At 43.2% G+C, this 18,768-nt stretch overlaps 2 protein-coding genes and 1 long non-coding RNA gene across 10 annotated transcripts in view; 2 read left to right on the top strand and 1 right to left on the bottom strand.

The window, feature by feature from the left end:
* The window catches only part of LOC110973153 (uncharacterized), an 82,201-nt gene extending 76,001 nt beyond the window's left edge, over positions 1–6,200 (top strand). For all 7 annotated transcript variants that reach the window (XM_022223725.2, XM_087130362.1, XM_087130353.1 and 4 more), the window contains one exon: positions 935–6,200. In XM_022223725.2, coding sequence (XP_022079417.1) covers positions 935–1,034 — 100 coding nt within the window. In that variant the 3' untranslated portion in view covers positions 1,035–6,200. The remainder of the gene's footprint in view (positions 1–934) is intronic.
* LOC147799934 (uncharacterized) overlaps positions 1–11,075 on the bottom strand; it is a 21,125-nt gene extending 10,050 nt beyond the window's left edge. The window contains exon 1 of the long non-coding RNA XR_015423454.1: positions 10,955–11,075. This is a non-coding gene — a long non-coding RNA (uncharacterized LOC147799934). The remainder of the gene's footprint in view (positions 1–10,954) is intronic.
* LOC110973152 (uncharacterized) lies at positions 8,987–18,768 on the top strand. 2 transcript variants are annotated; one of them, XM_022223722.2, is made up of 5 exons: positions 8,987–9,682; positions 13,486–13,687; positions 15,378–15,595; positions 16,000–16,304; positions 16,831–18,768. In XM_022223722.2, the coding sequence occupies exons 1-5, from the start codon at positions 9,461–9,463 to the stop codon at positions 17,273–17,275; spliced, it is 1,392 nt and encodes a 463-aa protein (XP_022079414.1). In that variant the 5' UTR covers positions 8,987–9,460; the 3' UTR covers positions 17,276–18,768. The 2 variants fall into 2 exon arrangements, with proteins under 2 accessions (XP_022079414.1, XP_086986471.1); XM_087130345.1 differs by lacking the exon at positions 8,987–9,682 and adding an exon at positions 9,717–11,503.

Here is an 18,768-nt window from a genome sequence, read left to right as displayed (position 1 = left end):
ATCTTCAATTTTGTAGTTGAGACCACCAACACCCCCAACACTAGACCAGATACCAACACCAGTCTCAAGTCCTGTAGCAAGTCGCACTGTGAAAAGTGACAAATGAAGGCTTTTTAATTGCATTTAATTTGCATAGCTTGTGGCTTGAATTCAGCCTGTAATGGTCTGTTGTGATGGTCTCGTGATTTGGTCTTAAGATTTTCTTATGGGCTTCGAGCTGGACCAAGAGAGGGCGCTATTTTCTTAGCAACGGAGGCTCCTTGTTTTGGAACTGAACTTCGCTGGTTCACGACCGACTAGGAAATGCACACGTCACGGTCGCATTGCTACAAGCAAAATGGACACCCCCGTTCAACGCTGCTCTTTTCAACCTATGGGTGCAGACCACTAATTCAAGTGAGAATTTCTGGCCAGCTCTCTAGCATTAAAAGTGCCACCACAGCATCTTTTGAAAAAGGAGATTGTTTGGCCCCCAAAATGGTGAGATCGTGTAAATCATTGCCGGCATCAACTCCCTGGGTCTTTGAGCTTTCATATGAGAGCAGAGGGGCTAGAAACTACGGTTGAAAAATGGTCCTAAGTGCCCGAGAAAGTTGAAGGTTGCCACTTGAAAAATGGCTGCAATCAGACTTCGGAAAAATCACTTGGGGGTGATTTTGTTTTGTGGGAATAATTAAAAATGTAATTGGTTACCCACAAAAAATTGAACAGAAATTGAAAGATAAGAGACCAGACAAGAATTTCATTTGTGTTTCAGAAATCTCAGGGATGTTGGCATGCTATTGGGCCCTGAACGTTGCTGATTTTACACTGTTTTCAATGGGGCTTGAATTAGTGGACTAGACCCCTATACAGCACTGCCATTGCCACTGACCTACCAAATTTCCATGCTGATGACTTTTTAAAAAAAAATCTCGATTTCTATCTTGTCCAGGTGTGTTAAACAAGGAACATGTGCCACGCCTAACTGCGCCAACGGAAGATTTTCCCTGAACAAGTGCAAGTGCGTGCAGGAGGAGAGGAGGTGGAGTTAGCTTCCCGTCGCTGCTCTCTCTCTCCTTCCCTCTGCCCCTTCGGCCAGTAAAGTCTGTCCGGAAGTCTGGAAGAACTGTCCTGTGCCTATATCGGAATGCTTGGCTTGGACGGACTGATGGTGTGCCCGGGCGATGGAGTTGGATACTCTGCACCCCGCCAGCCCGTCTTACTGTCTGTGAATTTCGAATATCTTCGTCTAACTGGGAAATGGGCAAGTGGTTAGACAGTCTCCCAGATTTCACTGGCTGCAAGATTTTGTTGTATTATCCAAAGCACATACTCACCAACAGTAGCGTAACTAGGGGGCGGGACACGGGTGGCACACCCACCCCCATGAAATATCTGTGCCACCCAGGCGCCTCGTAGAGGAAGTATTTTCCATTGTTAAACAGGGCCTGTAGCGGCTTCTGAAAGTCTCATATTATTATCGAAGCATATGTTGTGACATCATCTCGGATAGAAAATGTGCTAAAAGCTCTAGGTGGTTGATTCATGTCAGCTGACCATATCAGCTGACAGCATTCGGACACGCTCGGGTATCACAGAGAGGAGTGTGCAAGCAGCTTGTTCCATAAGCCCAGGTCCGCCTTGCTTTTTCATGCATACGCATGTACTCCAACCAGAGCCCCACTAAAAGATGCTGCATCCCTCAGCTCCCCGATAGTACCCTAGTTACGCCGCTGGTCACCATTTCAACGTGTCCAAGACGACTACTGCTAACTTCACACGGAAAATCGAACATTTAGCCTGGGCAATATTTCTAACCTACCAAGCTGGAAATGACTCGTTAGTCTCTGATCTAATATACATCGAGAAATTGAAGGTTAAATGCATAACTACAGCTTTCCGCCACGTTAACACTGAACATAAAAACTTGGTCATTTGCAAGCGTGCGTTTCATCAAGGGGAAAGGCACATTATCTTTTTGCCCGATTCTATTCTCTCACATCAATATGACAAACAGCAACTGCTGTGGTAACGAGATAGCCTTACCGTGTACTTATCGTAGAGGCTGTAGTAATGTAGAGTTGAGGTGGGATATGTTATGGTGCTTATAGGTGTTTCATCATTTTATTATTATTTTTAATACGATTTCGTATGTATTCTGTATATTCTGTTACGAAATGTAATTATTGTTAAGAAAATATGAGTTCTGAAGTTGCATTTTAACTGTAAAACACTAATTAAAACAGATATACTAAATGATAAAAAGTGTACTCATATCAAACGGGATCAAGTAATGAGAAGTACTTTCATAGATAAGATAGCAGATTGTATATTTAATTTAGACTGTTATTCCTCCACACCATTAACGACAACAAAGTAAAGTTGATTTGTACAGCAAAAATGACTGAACATAGAAGAACTGGGAGAATCCCGATGACTGTGCCTTTTTGTCTGAAATTGATAATTTAGTTTAAGTATAGCCCACGCACGATACTCACATTACGAATGGTATCCTCAGAACTTTGGCGCTGTTTGATTAACTGTAGGCCTACTGTAGGCAGACACCAGTGTCACGTGACTATTGCGTGTGACGCTTTCCCAATATCGGAAATTCCAAGCGAAACGCCAAAACTAAATACAAGCGAAATTTATATGTAAATTTCGTAGCTCCTGACATCTTGCGTAGGCCGTATAGGCAGTGTGCCTCATTCATTTAGAATTCGGCCCTGTTGATATAAATGTGTTGTATCTTTCTAGAGGGCGCTCCTTAACTGGGCAGCACGTGGGGGCACAATGGTCGAGTTCAGGCGGCCGGTTCTTAACACGGGTTTCTTGTTCTCGCGCTCGAACGGTGGGAACACAACCCAAGAACACTGTTCCCGGAACAGGATCACACACCACCTCCTCGTTAGGGTTTTACAGGAACACATGGAAAAACTCGCGAGATTTTGATTTTGAACAGTCGAAAAAGATAGCGAGATAGCTCACAGAGCCGGAGACAATGGGAAGTTTTACAAAATTAACAATAATCATTTTCCATAGCAAAAAAAACGAAAGTTCCTTTTTAAATAGAATAGAATTCAGCCCAGCTTTCCAAGTTTACTGTGAAAGAACGTACATGGATGCCGCCATGTTCCATGCAACAACCGATTGTACGTTCCCGGCGTTCGAGCGGTCGACTTACGAACAATAAATTGAGCTATTCTTGAGCATACGAGAACAAGCCGCCCGAACTTAGCCAATTCGTACTTGATGTGTTTAAATGACAGTTAACAGGAGACCAGGGCTAGGGGGGACGTGACATGCATGGCGTGATATCTCGTGGTGTGGTGTGCACAGATACGAATGATCAGTTCAACAGAAACACTGGCGTAAAGGAGTGATAAATGAGCTCTTCGGTACCAGGTATTTTCTCATTTCTCCGTAGCTTTTATTCATCCAAAGTACGACACCCCAAACGGTGCCGAACAACACGAAGTTTCAATACCAAGCCTGCCTGTGTCATAGAAATCGGTACACCGTGGCTGTAAATGGCGAAGAATTACACTAACCTGAACGCACGCGCTGAGACTTGCCTATTTAAATTTTTGTTTCTTTGCTTCATTGCATCAGCTGTCTGCCCGTATGTCAGCGTCTTGTAAATCGCGTTGGCATCCGCATTGGTATGTGGGCCGAGCTCAAAATCAGTTTGTATTGAAGATCACATCACAAATGTTCAGGCAGTGCAAAACCAGTGCATAATAGTAGGTAATACGTCGGTCCCATGTGTTGAGAAAATAAATTAAAAACTGAGTCGAACTGTATTTAGTCTTCATGCAAAAATCCGATGCTCCAGATCACGAATGTATTTCATATATTATTCAAACATTTTCAAAGGTATTCTTGCTTAACAATTTTAACTTTTTCATGTAGATTTGCAATTTTTAAAAAATAAAACACTGGCACGAACAATAAATTGTACAGCTCCATACATCTAATGTCGGCAGTTGCTCATTGAATTCTTGAATGATAAATTGTGTTAGGCCTACTTGACGGCAGTTCCTTGTAAGTTAAAGTGCTTCACTTAAGTCTTAATTAACTCTAGCCTTTTTCCTTTGGTTATACCTTTTCTGTAAGTTGTATGCACAATGGTCAGTTGATGGATTATAGCGTTTATTGGATATGAATCAAAGTTGCGCAGATTTACGAAAAGTATCAAGTTCAAAACAAAATGGCAGTTCAATGTGATTTTGTTTTTCTCCCTTTTTTGGGGGGGGCGTTATTGTTCTTTTTTGTTTTGTTTTGTTTGTTTTAAAACCTAATTAGACTGCTGCCAATTTCAGACAATGCTGACAAACTTCTCCTGCAATGGGAGACTTTGAGACACTTGGTGGCGGCAGATAAACTGTCCCTATCCGCGGTTGTGTGCGTGCTCAGAACTAATGCCTATGCTTAGATGCACGCGCACGCCCACATCAACCAAAAAGGACCCTTGTGTCTGCCGCCACCCGGCGTCCTAAAGTCTCCCATTACTCGTCCTACAAACCGCGACCACTGGAACATGTCACGCGGACGTCCAGTGGATTAGTTCATAAGATGTATATAATTTATTCCTGGAAACATTTCTAATGACTTGTACATGTGCATGTATTATAAAATTGGGGAAGACTATATCCTTGTCTTCGTGGTGACAATGTACATGTACATAATGAGAAATATTGTTAGTATCATATAATACACATTAAGTTTTTATTTGGTATAACAAGAATTGTATTTGGGAGATGTTAACGTTGTACGTGAACGATTAACACAGCAAACACTTATATACACTGAACGTAAAAGAAAGTTGACACTTCTGTCAAAGGCCACACATAAAAATTCACCCCATAGAAATAAACAATTTTTGTACACAGGTATGCAGCAATATCCCTTACTAATCACATGCCTAAAAGCTAGTAATTATCTTAATAACAAAGAAAAAATTGACATACACAGCAACTTGGTTACTGAATCAAAAGTCACACACAAAAGCACTCTCCACAAAGCAAAAATGACCCATGAATGGACAACCAACATTATAATTAAACAACCAATGACAAAGTGAACACCTGCTTTGTCAAAATGATGTGCATGAGTGGTTTATGTACATATATAGGGATGCCATCCTCACTAACTATGCATACACATTATTGAAAAGTAATGATTGCAACTTCTTTATTTTGTGCCTGTGGCATTTATTTTTGCGTAAAACTTACAGCTTATTCTGTTACATTCTGTGACTTTTGATTCAGTAACCAAGTTGCTGTGCATGTCAATTTCTTCTTTGTTATAAAGATAATCACTTGCTTTTGGGCATGTGATTAGTAAGGGGTATTGCAGCATACCTGTGTACAAAAATTGTTTATTTCTGTGAAGTGAATTTTTATGTGTGGCCTTGGACAGAAGTGGCAGGTTTCTTTTGTTGTCCAGTTTACTTGGGAACACATTTATCAACAGCCGAAGACAAGATGGATTTGTTCTGCAGTGTATTTGCGGTCCATTTGAAAGAATCTTTTGGATTACAATCATCAAAAGTTTTCTTGTGAAATACAATACAGGTGCTGAGCATTTCTCTCGGTAGCTCTAATTGTCTTATTATATACATTGCTGGAATTCTAGAATACAATAAAAAGGTATATGCCATTTACATTGTTATCTTGGAGAATACTTGTTACCTTTTTAGTGTATACGGTGTTCTGCCATTTGGAGCATTTTCACCTTACCCTATTTGGTCTGAATACTGCCGAGGAAGTAAATTGCAGTTATCGGGGAATTACAACTTTGGTTATGTATTCAAATTATTTGTCTTATTCGAAAACGAATAAAAAATTGTGGCCAGTGATCTCGTGACTTGAATTCAGACTATATCCCCTGCCTTAGTACTCTCGAAACGAAAGTGCGATCTTCAGATCGAGAATATTCCTACATTTAGAAATACACATAGAGACATCATTCAAAACTTGCAAAGAAGTCCCCTTCTGTTAAATTTTAAAAAGGTCGGTAAATCAAACTTGGAATTAAATCGAAATCTGGCAGTAAAGCATCCCTTTTAACAGATGTTTAAAGACAGGTATTACTGAGAAACAAAAATGAAACGCCATGTATAACATATCATGTCAGCGTGTTTAAAGCAAACCTCATGTATAAATCTTAGTGACACTACTTGATTTTTTGGAATAAAATTCTCTTATACAAACTGAGACTGGTTGAGTCCCGTTTGATTCTTAAGTCATGACAGTTGTACCTATTGTAAGTTCATTGACGCTGCAGAATTTTCTAATGAAAGATGCCCTTTTGTCTAGACGATTTCAATCATTAAATTTGAGAGATGATTTTGTATTATGAAGCGATGAAAGACTCGAGCTTTTCAGACCATCGCACAGCCGGCGGGGGGCAACATCTCAACTGTCTTAATATGTGAAGACACTCATTATAAGTATTCATTTGTGAAATTTCAATTCAATCCGACACAAGGTTTTTGTGCTAGCAGATTTTTTGTATTGTTCACGGCCTCACGCGCGTGTCGTCCGCGTGCATTGAGCGCATCAATGGCAAAAGTTAAAACTATAGGCAGTATTTGCGGTGTCCCAAATATCAGTCGTAAACCTGAACGTGCAGTATAAATTTGAAACCCTTAATAGGATGGTACCAGGTGATTTGGGGGGGGGTACGAATGAAATCACATAATATAGTCTGATTCTTTAGACTTAACGATTTCAAATAAATAAACTATGTTGGGGGATATGACTGATATTGGGTCCCCACGAATAGGGCCTATTCGGCTGAGTTGTCTTGCAAATAGGCGTTTCGCAGGAATGAAATGCCCGACTTTCATACAGTTGGTGTCAAAATAATTGTAAGACATTTCCAGAAAAATTCCCCTAGGCTCGGCGCAATAATGCGATGATATCGGAGAAAATGCAGTGGGGTTGATCCCGCACCCGTTTCTGGGTTAGATGACATTGTATTTATGATCAATCACTTCATTCTGGGCCAAGTATACGTCGACTAGTTAATACCCATAGCTAAGTACGATCAGCGACCATTACACCTATAACAGTCAACAAATGGTCGGACCAGGCAATCGAACTTGGCCATTAGCCTAGCATTGAGTTAACAGTTACATTTTTATTTCACTAAATGTACATGCATAACTTAGAGATGTTCAGGTTCGATGGAGTAGGCCCTACAGTCAAAGTGAAGGGACAACCTTTTACACTCTCAATTTTAGAACGAAAACTAGCACGCTAAAAGAGTGAGTCTCTTGTAACAGTCACCGGAAAAGAGTGAAAATCATTCTAAAAAGAATGAGAACGCCTCCGAAAGAGGAGCCATTATGAGAGAAAACCCTTGTTTGAGTTGTCAATATAATACATGAAAGTATATGGCTCCTTAAATGAGTGAAAATTTCACTCAGTTTTGAACATTTTCCACGATTTTTTAAGAGTGGTATCCACTCTTCCACATTTAGAGGGAATAATTTCCCTTTTTTGAATGGTTCGTCACGGTTTTTTAAGCCGGACGTGGGTAACACGAGTTTAGGGGGTGATAGAGGGCGGTCGCAACAAAACTCCTTGCCAACATCATTTAGCCCATCGCCTATCTGCCCACGCACTTCCCACTGGGGGCGTTATAATCACTTTGTAGTTTTCAATGGGACACTATTGTATTCGCTCAAAAGTGTGTTTATGTCCGCTGTTACACGCCTCATAGCCGATAGATGATCAAAACAAATAACTCTTTGACCAGGTCCCGGTAATTGTCCCTGTCATGCACATGACGTGTTGCCGTACTAATTGTTTTATCACCATTTACAGAGTAAACCAATGGCCTTAAACAAGAAGTGGTTTGTGGGGTCAGTGCAGCGGAGTCATGGTTGAAATCATAGTGTCACCGGTAGTTGGTGATAGATTTCCTGATTTAAACGTTTCGACATCAAAGGCGCACTAAATAACCGGCAGAGAAACATTAACGTAAGGGTTATTTCTGAGTATAGATTCATTACTTTGCAGGATGTTTTGACTAAAACCTAACCACGGTATAAACTTAAATAAAATTTTAAAAAGGTCTTCCGTGGGGGCAGCTGGTTTGGGATCCGCCCAAACACATTTTGTTTTTTAATCTTACCACAAAACACAATGCACATTACGCATTCATGAATTCAGGACCAGATTTCAAGCAAAAAGCTTGTTTTTATACGCTCCATCCAAATCGACATTATACGAACAGAAAATCTCCAAATTTTGGAATATGGTAACATGAACCTCTTAGCCTGGCTGTAATTAAACTAGTAATGGAATCGACAAGCTTTTGTTTTAGTTTACGCTGCTTACTTGAAAATCTGATGAGTTTCAGAATTAACGATATTTCAGACATAGCTGCAACTGCGGTTTAAAAGTATGAATCGCCTTCACAATGAGCGAGTTCTTCGGAGCAGCATGACACGACCGTGTTCTGCTTATTAGTGAGAGTTGTGGTCGTCCTGTGAAAACAAAACTTTACATCTATTATATGTTAGTGAGGGGTTTCACCTATAAGTACAGAAACATTGAGCCAAAAATAAAGTAAACGCTGTCAAGACTGTGGTTATGTGGTACACCGCATGATGGCGATGACGATGCCTCAACTTGCGGTGAATTCTAGCCCTCTGTATGTAGTAAGTCCAGTGCCTTAAGTGGGGTTAAAATGTGCGGGGGCACCCAGGAGTGCATGTTATTATGTCAAGGGGCGTCGCGGGAAAATAAGCTTCAGTTGCATTTCAACGAAAATTATTCACAGATTTTAAATGGGGGCCCGCGGAGTTGGGGAGGGGGTCGGGCATCCGCTGGGGGAGTACTCCCTGTGCCTCCCCCCAGTAGTTACGCCACTTAGTATGTCCAGCAGGTAAACTTGGAATGGCGACAGGCGATAACTACTTTGTCTAATTATAGACGACGTCAGGTCGTGACTCACACCAACAGCTGTTCTCGGTAATACCATGATCACTGCGCCAGCCAGAGCGCGCGTCGAAAACTTAACTCGCAAGTTGTGTCAAGTGCGCGCAGCAATTACCCAACCTCGTTGCCAATCATAATCGTCTAAATCAAAACATTCCAGCTGATATCAAGTGGTGGAGGGCAGGTCGCAGTCGGAAGTTGGTGACCCCGTTGTATTCCGTTGGTGGTGAGCACAGGCACAGGAGGACGGCCCAGCTACAGCCCCGCGAGTCCTGGTCCTGCACTTGCCTCGATCTGCACAACCATATAAATTAAATCCACTGAGCCCAGACAAGATATCGAAAACAAAAAAAATCGGTGGGGCCACGGACGAAAGTCAGCCATGTTTCATGACCACTGACGGCCGTGCATTCACATTCGCAGAGATCCTGTGTCACCGCGTGTTCTAATGCCAAGCAATTTGAATTCCACAACTGCCATAAAAGCGTAAACAATAAACGCTCACCAAACACGACAGCGGACCCATGATGGACGCCTCCAGCTCCGTGACGTACTGCCGCCTGCTACTGATCCTTCTCGGGGTACATGCGGCAATTGCCTTCGCCAAACCGAGAGCTAAGCCAGAAATGGGTCGTGGGAGCACTCGGATCCGCGCCGAGACGTCGACCACGGTGGAGAGCAGCAGGCGAAGTCATCGGCGGAGGATGGGTTCGCCGATGTCAACGGAAATCATCAAGAACTTGGCGGTAGGTCTATCGTGCGTTTGATAATGTACAGCATGTATGGCACATGAGTTTACAGACATCAGGACTAGAACAAGACCCATGGGGCCTGTTGTGTTATGCGACCTTTACAGGGAACAAGCGTGGAACAAGTGAACCTCAATCATGAGTGCATTACTAACAGGGTATGGCTGTCTCAAAACCCCCATGGTACCTGTACGCGTCGGTAATGTAGTTGGCAACCTTCTATAACCTTCAAGATATCTCAACTGGTTGGAAGTTTGTAACTTGAATCTGTCAATGATAAATGCTGGAATGATAAGACTCGAATCAAAAGTTTTTCAACTAGATCATTAGTATGTGGATCTACACTCCGACAGAGCAATTTACCGATAAATTAATGAACAGTTCATCAATCGATCAGAGCTGGCAGAATCCACGACGGGACGATCAACCGCACAAAAGTGAAAAAGGAGAATGCATAGTTGTTCCAGCCGGTGGACAAATTAAAATCGTAGTTAAAGGACGGGCACTCCGTGGTTACAGGGCTCACATACCAAATCATGCGTGTAGCTGTTCCTTGACGCTTCCTTAAGACATTGTTTGTCGTGTATTAAACCCTTACGGTGACAAAAAAGTATCTGTGAGGATAGGAATTAAATCGTCCAATTCGTGGATTTACATCTGCCATCTGTTTCGGTCAGTTAACACTTGGAGTGAGGCATGAAGCAACAGTTCCAATGGGCGTGAGGGGAAATTCAATTCGACAGCTTAGGAAATCCCCCAACATCTGCCACGCTACAGCTTGAGGGGTTTATGCAGTCCTTTCGTGTACAGCCAAAAGTTGTCTTTGTTATTGCACAGTTTCACTGAGAAAAGTTCAAGCAGCTCAACTAGTCCGATCTTGGCCTTTGAAATCGCCGTACAAGCATGACAAGTCACTTGATGAATTCATGATTGGATATTGCATAGATGATAGGCAAAGACATTAGTTAACTGGAGCGTAGTTGACCGTCTTTGAATAAGCATCAAACCAACATTAAAACAAGCATGTGTATATATAAACGAGACTGCACCCTGGTACTGAAAGAGTCGTTTGGGTTTAAATTCAGTTGGTGTAAATTATAGGCCACCGTAATCAAGAAATTCCCAGCAAGTATAACCTGCTTCCGTCAATTTGTGCTGATTAACTTTTATAGAGATGTTTGGTTATACGATGGATCACGGGAAATGGTTAACGATAACGATACTCATCCAAGTGCGAAGGAATCATGAGAATTTCAGACTCGTACTTACCAAGAAAACCCATTCTTCAACATATGCAGAAAAACCAAAAAGCCTCAAAAGCAGTTTTGTACACAAGCGTGACCTTCATGTCCCGTAAGTTGATTTTGAATGACTTTAAACACATGCAGATGGTGAAGTATATTTTGGTTAGTTTGGTTGCTTCCTTTTTATTCAGTGTAGTTGCCGAGTGTGTGTTTGTCGGGGGAGTATTATTTTTGGACTGGTGCCAGTCGCTATAGATTTTACGACTGACGCAATTTTTTTTTGCCAGAGAAGACACGATATTTCACGGAAACATTGAATTATGCTAGTTTCGTTCACAATTGCTCATGCCACAGTGAGTCACCGCGTTAGCGAAACTAAAGTTATAAAAGTCGCTGCCGTTTCGACCCGCGGTGTAAAATTGTATTTGCAGACCAGCCGCGTACGTTTACACGAAGTGCGACCATTTCCCAGAAACAATCGTTTAATCGTTCTCGGTGTTGACACATGTCTTCCAGCAAGTTTTCTCTTCCAAGACGCCCAGAACAGCGACTTGTTTAAAGACCAAACTCAAAGGTAATTTGAAAGTTACCCACCAAAAGGGTTGGAAGAAGATGTTCTTCAAGCTTCAACTTTCTGATTATAATCCTGCAAATAGCTGAGCGCTCGTGAATCTATCAGAATTCATATCCTGTTAAGTATAACGTTTTTTTTCTTTTTGGGTTCACATGACAAGGTCAATCGGTTCATTGTTCACTAAGGCCACACAAGGTTCATCGTTATAATGATTGTTTAGAGCGGCGTACTTCACCCGAGACAACTTCCGTTCTGCACAGGGAAATCCAACAACACGCGAAGGCTCGTTGCCGTAATTTTCAACTGGTTTGATGATCAGGAAGTGGGAAAGGAATAAGTTAACATTTCTGATTTTGGTTTCTACAGTGCACATAATCATCCATTTACAATGTGTAACTTGGTGAAAGCCCCTTACATCGTCTGGACGACTTTTTGTAAATACTGCACCCACGGTGTACGAAAAAAAAGGCTGGAGCAGGTAAATTCAGCGTTTTACAGTTTCTCCCATCCGCTGTTAAGTTTCACTTGTAACAGTAATCCACAGTGCAAGTTTTGTCGGCAGACGGCTTTTGTAGTTAAAGGCAGTGAAATTTGTGCAATTTGCACTGTGGAGACTGGTGTCATTTTCTGAATAACAGCTTGGAAGCCTTCAGCCAGGTTTTGGAACGGTCGCGTTAGGTACTTAGTGTATATCTATACAGAGATACAAATACATGTATATTAAAGAGAACAACATTACCATCACTTTGGAGAGTAAGAAATTCAACTGACAAATTGATACAATTCTTTGTCTGAAAGGTCCCCCACCTGTTACAGACAGAATTTGTTCAACATGGTAATTGCACTTCCTTTCACAAAGACCAGCCGGGACAGTTACGCTCACTGACTGCACGCGTTGGTTCATGGAGTGTGCATGTGCGGGCCACACGTGACCAACCTATATTCGTTTGACCCTTTTGCTTCTAGGTGCTCCTCAACATTAACGTCAACATTAAATTCAGTAAACGCGAATTTTCCTTGGGATTGTTTGTTTGCACTTTCGTTAGAGTCTACTAAATGTTTCATGGGGGGTTGCCCTTGCAGACGCTTGCTTTGCACTGGTATTTTCAATAAGCCTTGTTCATCAGAGTAGCTCGGAATGGTAGAATAAAAAAAATCACATTTTTCAAATTGTTGAGATCGGCGCCAAGTCACAACTTGAGAGGGGCACTTGAGTAGATTTACTCCAAAGGAAGAATTCCTGTCAATAAATTAAACGCAGGAATGCCGCGTAGATGTACTGTTAAAACCCCACTTTGCATCTTTGCAGCTCCAGAATCCCTAATTCCTCAAGAGGCACGCGAGTATAAGGGGATGTAGGTTAATACGCACGGGTGGCACGCTATTTGAAAAAGGCGTTGCAGCAAATTCTTGCATTCTTTTGCTGAAGGGGGTTAAAGGTGAATAGCCTAAAAAACTGGTATAAAAATAACCAACAGCTTGAGAAGATAGGTCTTCAATTGCAGTCGTTCCGCGAGAGATACAATTTTTCATTCATTCTCTTCGTTTCTTTGTTTGCCTTTTGCTTCGTTTAGTTTTATTTTGGAATGGGGTGTTATTTTACAGGGTGATATCTGCCGCGATTTTCCATCAGGATTTTGTAAATTTCAGGATTTTGACACAAATCTGTCTTTTTAATCTGGAAAATCGTGAATTTAACAACGAGGTATGTTAAAAAAAAAGGATAAAAGTTGTGATAGAACATAAGAAATGAGTATTTTAAGGAATGCTTTTAGGCAAACCAAAGGTATATCCTCGACCCAACTGTGCTGCGGGGCCCTCAAAACCTATGTATATTTCATTTTCCCACAGTCTCATCCCTGATTTTGGTAATGATCACGTTAGGTCGGTGAAAACAAAAACCCTTGGTGTCTTTTTGTTCGGTATAGGAGGTCATTTTGTTGCAGCACTCATGCACTGACCACCAAACCTTTTCCTCTTAGGAATACAAAGTGGAGATTGCTCGCAAGATGACCCGCGTGCGGACGCCGGAAGAGTTCCTACGGGTATTCTTCACGGTGGACTCGGTCAAATCGCGCTGGACGAAGATGGTGAACGAGTCGGTGCAGAACGCCTGGCGTGCCGGCCGGACGCAAGACGTAGAGGCGGAACGGCCCACTTTCACTCCGGAAACTGCAGATCAAGGCATGGAATCTCAGTACTGTCTTTCCTGTCTTTCTTAATAATTGAAATGAACCGGTTCGTTGAAACTTCAGTGACACATGTTAGTCTTATTCAACAGTTGCTAAGACTGCATGACTTACTCTTTTCAGAGAGATGGTTTGCGTGAACACTGTGTGCACCTATCTCTTCCATAGGAGTGGTGGTTCTGAAAAGGATCGGTGAGTGTGAACTCCACATTTCGACCAGGATGCTCTGGTGACGTCGTCCTCAGGAGAGTACCGTCGAGTCCAAACTCACCGGTTCTTTTCAGAACCACCACTGTTATGGAAGAGATTGATTCCACGTGGTCTACCCGCAAACCATCTCTCGGTTTAGCCTCTTCCGTGCACAGCCTTTAATTTTTGATGCCGCTACAGTTGTAAAGGGACGCCCTATACGTTTTACTGACGGCGAAGCAGAACTTGAAAAACAAGAGGGGAAGTGTGGCCCATTGGTTAGGGTTTGTAACTCCAGATCATGGGCATTGCAATATTGAAGAGAGATGTAGCGTTCACAGTCCTCCAGTCATTCATTTCCAGTAAAATCGTGGTATTGTCGGCAAGAATGGAGAAGGAAAGGGAAAGGACGGGGGGGTCGGACTGCCACTGCACTCATGAAATTCGCAGACGGTCCGTCGGCAAATTTTGTCGCAAATTGATGGCGCTCCCCATTTTAAAGTGGTCCGCGCATGTTCTTGATCAGAATCTAGGATGTTCAAAGCCAGTGTGATGGTCATATTTCAGTGTGAACTTGGTAAAGCCAAGATGGAAAGCTTGCGGTAAGCACCATGCAATATCTCTTTTTGAGTCTGTGTGGTTCTGATAAGAACCGGAGAGGCTCAACGTTTCGGACAGTGTGCTCTGTCCGTCGTCAGGAGACTGAAGAGATGCCGACAGGGAGTGGGGCTTATATGCTGGTTGGAGGTACTGGAGTGTGACGGATCCTGCTAAAGGGTAAAGCCACTTTACCCTTTAGAGGCCGTCCATAAAGTACGTACGCACGAAATGCCGACTTTTCAGACCTCAGTCCCTCTGTACGCATGGCGTACGCAGTGGCTCCAACCTCCCTCCCCGGTACGCATACGCATTCCGCAATTCCGGAAGATGCTGCCAGTCTTTGTGTCATGAGTAATGTCGCGGTTTTCTGATAATGGGCATTGGCATAAAAGGATAAATGGTGGGGTGGACGGTGGAGGATACTGTGTTTGAATGGTTTTGTTTTTCGACGCACAAAAGCTGATTCTGGTATTTATTTGTATGAGAAAGTGTATTATTATGATGAAGATTCATTACAGGCAAATTTTCGGTTTGCGTACGGTACGCACTGGCTTGAGCCCCCCCCCTACGCATGGTGTACGCAACGACACCAGCCCCCTTCCCCCTCGTGCGTGCGTACTTACTAACCTTTCTCCACTCAGGAGTGTGTAAATGGGTCCCACCACTAGCCAAGGAGTAACCCATGAGACTCGCATCCCGTTATATACAGCCAGAGAAAGTAGAGTTCCAACGTATGAGTCACTTACTCGGGGGCGGGGCAACAATATCGTAGGTTGCTGATCTATAGTAGGATTCCATTTTACGCTGTCATAACTTGCCAGTGCAAACTCGTTTTCAGCCCATTTACATCAAATGCACATCATCTTGATTCTTGACGTGACTCCGTGTATACACAGAAATGACTGAAGTCAACCGCCATGGTGTCAGCGTCCAGTGCCGCGAGCCCAACCCAGTCCTCGTAGACATGTACAAGGAACTGAACCTCACGCGTGGCGGACTGGTCTTTGTGTATCCGGAGTGCACCAAGGTCAGCCGTTGTGACAGAAGCGGATGTTGTCAGGGTGGCGCCCCCTGCGTGGGCAAACAGAGCGCACGAGTGAACATCACTAAACCGGTGAGTAGGCAAACCAGCCCTCGTCCACAATCTGTGTTTTCTTCGCCGATGTGTCTGAGCACGGTTCTGCAAGGGGCGCAAGTCTCAATTAGGCCTACGCGGTGAAAGTTACCGGTCCTGCTGTATCCCTGTAGTGGTTACTCCCACGGTATAATGAAACAAGACAAAGAAATCGAGTGTTTGTTGAATTTGTTCACTGAAGATTATTTTAGCTATGCGGGAATTAACGTTGTCGTTGATAATGCCCAAGAACCGTACCTTGTTGGAGATTTAACATGCATCTTCCCATTTAATCGTTATCGTAAAGGATACTGGAGTTGATTTCTGTGATTTTGATGATGGTATTTGTGAAATTGTAGGGATAAAGCAGATTGTGCTTGATTGATGCATGATTTCTTTTTCAGTTTATCATTGTGACAATCAGGCATGATTCCTCCAGACACAAAGACGCACGTTATCTGAAGCACAGCGTCTATGCCGACACGGAGTGCATGTGCAAGGAGCGGCCGCAGATTCCCGTCTGCCAGCCGACCGTCTGTTCTCAGACCATGTCCTTTGACGCAGTCACCTGTCGCTGTCTGTGCAACAAGCCCTGTCCCAGGCCGTACATACAGGACCCGGACACATGCGACTGTAGATGCGACCAAAAAGATGGTGGCTGCAAGAAGATCAAGCGCTCCAGGCGGAGAATGGCTGCCACCGAGTGCACGTGAGTTTCACCCCTATAATACACCAGTGTAGTCTTACTGAGTCCGGTGGCAAGCTTTTCCAATGAACTGAATTACTGAGGCATTCCCTTGTCTTTGCCCAGACCAGCGGTCTTGTAACCCGACTTATTTCAGCACCATTTCAGTCTTGCAATCACACTTTGGTCAATTCCTCTCACTAAAAAGCGATTGGAATTTAGTTGGTATACCCAGCACAGAGCATGCTTGCATACCAGCGTCCACATGACATTGTGTCCATCACTTTGCTGCCATGCCCAATTGCAGAGTCCGTCGGGACACAGTCTAAATATTTCGGTTTTCGAGATATCTTTAGATCCCATCAATTCAGTAGACCCCAGGCAGAAAAACAGGGATAGTTTACTTGTGATTAGGTTTGGTAACGTGAGCAGTATCGTCTCCTCTGGATAGTCTTGCTGACAGACCCGTCTATCTCGATGGTTACACGTATACGTCTAAAAAAGGCGGCTTACTTGATACTTGGAAGCTTTTTTGCTTGCGTGTTTTTAGATGTGTAATGGATAATCGTTGTCTACAACCAGCGTGCAACAAGGGCTACACGTTCTCCACAAGTTCTTGTAAATGTACAGCCACAGGTAGCAAACAGCGCAACCCAAATCGGAAGCGAGATCGTAACCGAGACGGGCGAACAGACACCCATGGCGATTCACCCCACCCACCACCGCCCGACCGCCGAGGCCGCACAAACATCGACCAGGTGGTGCCTTTTGACATGTCCAGCGGCCCCAACGTCGTCTCGGATAGCTTGTCCTCCGGCAGCGACGACCAGGAGGAACCTCTCAGCCACGACGGGCTGATGGTCAGTTGGGCTTCTCATGAAACCGGCGAATCGGAGGACTGTGGGGCGTCCTGCCAGCACCAGAAGGTCCCCCAAGGAAGTGACAATGGTAGTGGGGGCGGAGGTGGGGCGGAAGGGGGTGTGTTGGATTTTTAAAATCAGCGCGAAAATCCTGGCTCCTGGGGGTGTGACTTGTGGGAGGGAAATAAGTGGTGAAGCAACTTGTAACAACTCTTGAGTCGTTATCATTCAGTCACGTTTTTAGCTGGAACTTTTTAAAAAAATTTAATCTTTCCCATATTTTCACCTCAAAAAGTTGAATGTCTTTTTTAGAGTGTACACCCTCCCAGGTATAGTCTGATGGTTTCATGCACGGGCACCCATGAACCTTTTGCTATGCAAACAAGTAGTGTCGGTGAAACCAAACCCGAGCAACTCCGAGCTCTTCTCGCATACGTTCCTGGTTCCCACCCAGCCCCGAAGGATGTGCCGCGCTAATAGTTCGGCTGCGGCCTTACCTGCGTCCAGCTGCACAGGTGATGCCTTTGGGTCAGATGTACAGAGCCCTCTCTTCTTTAGGCATTGGTTAGTTGGTTCACACGCCCCAGTTCCGTCTAATGAAGCAATGACTTGTATTGTATGAAGTATAAAAAGCCTTTTGCGAGTTAAATTTGAATAAAGTCTGGTACGATATGTTGTCCGATTGCACATAAACATAACAATCTGAATTTCCCAGGGTAAAGACACCATTGTTACACCCCGTCAATGTGACTCGGGCAATTCAAGCTTTTGCATAGCGACCGCCTTTTTTGGGATGGACTGGTTCCTTTGTACCCTTCTTATCCATTGACAAGAGTGTATTGGTGCAAGATGTTTCTCAATACGTAACTTAGCAAAAGCTTGCCCGAATCACGAGGTATAGCAACAGTATCTTTAGTATGAGAATCCAAATTGATATGTTCACGAGAATTCAAGGAACCCATTACACCAGCTTTTATTCAAATTTAACTCGCAAATAGGCTTGTTGTTAAAACGCCCGTCAGTCGCCGTCTTGTTTGCATGACAGAATATATTATAGTGATTGAAGTCTGATAGATTTAAAGTACTTCAGCAAATTCGCTTTGGTTTATTTCTTGGAAGCCACCAAAAGGGCCAATTTAGATTAAACATTTTTTCGTACTTTTACTGTATTTAGCATTCAATGTACATTGCGCTGTACTAGAGGCCTACTGGCATGGACAGCAAAAAAATGAAGTCGCCTCGGTACAGACTAATTTTTCGCGCACCCAGGACATGCGCAACAGGCGCCACCTTTCTTATTATGTTGTGTTTGCAGCTGTTGTGGGAGTCTCCATTAATGAACGGATAAACCTAACAGCAACTAAAAACATACCGACATACATTCACCAAAAGCATTGTGAACTGAAATTTTAGAAACCAGAGTGTTAGGCTTAAAGTAGAAAATGAATTGGATCAGTGTGAAGTTCAATTTTATTTATGAATTTTTAAACGAAAAAACCTTGCGAATTCAAAATCACCCCTAGAGCATAATGGTATGATCCAATAAGGCGGCTGTTCCAAGCATGATGATTTTCGTCAACAAAAAGTACGATTTCTACACATTAAACCTCCCTTGTTTTAAAACATAA

This window comes from Acanthaster planci, linkage group LG02 (genome assembly GCF_054643075.1).
Source record: "Acanthaster planci isolate LZ-2023a linkage group LG02, COTS_SCS, whole genome shotgun sequence".
Lineage (NCBI taxonomy): Eukaryota > Metazoa > Echinodermata > Asteroidea > Valvatida > Acanthasteridae > Acanthaster > Acanthaster planci.
The sequence above is the reverse complement of the archived record's forward strand: the minus strand, read 5'-3'. Positions and strand labels throughout refer to the sequence as shown.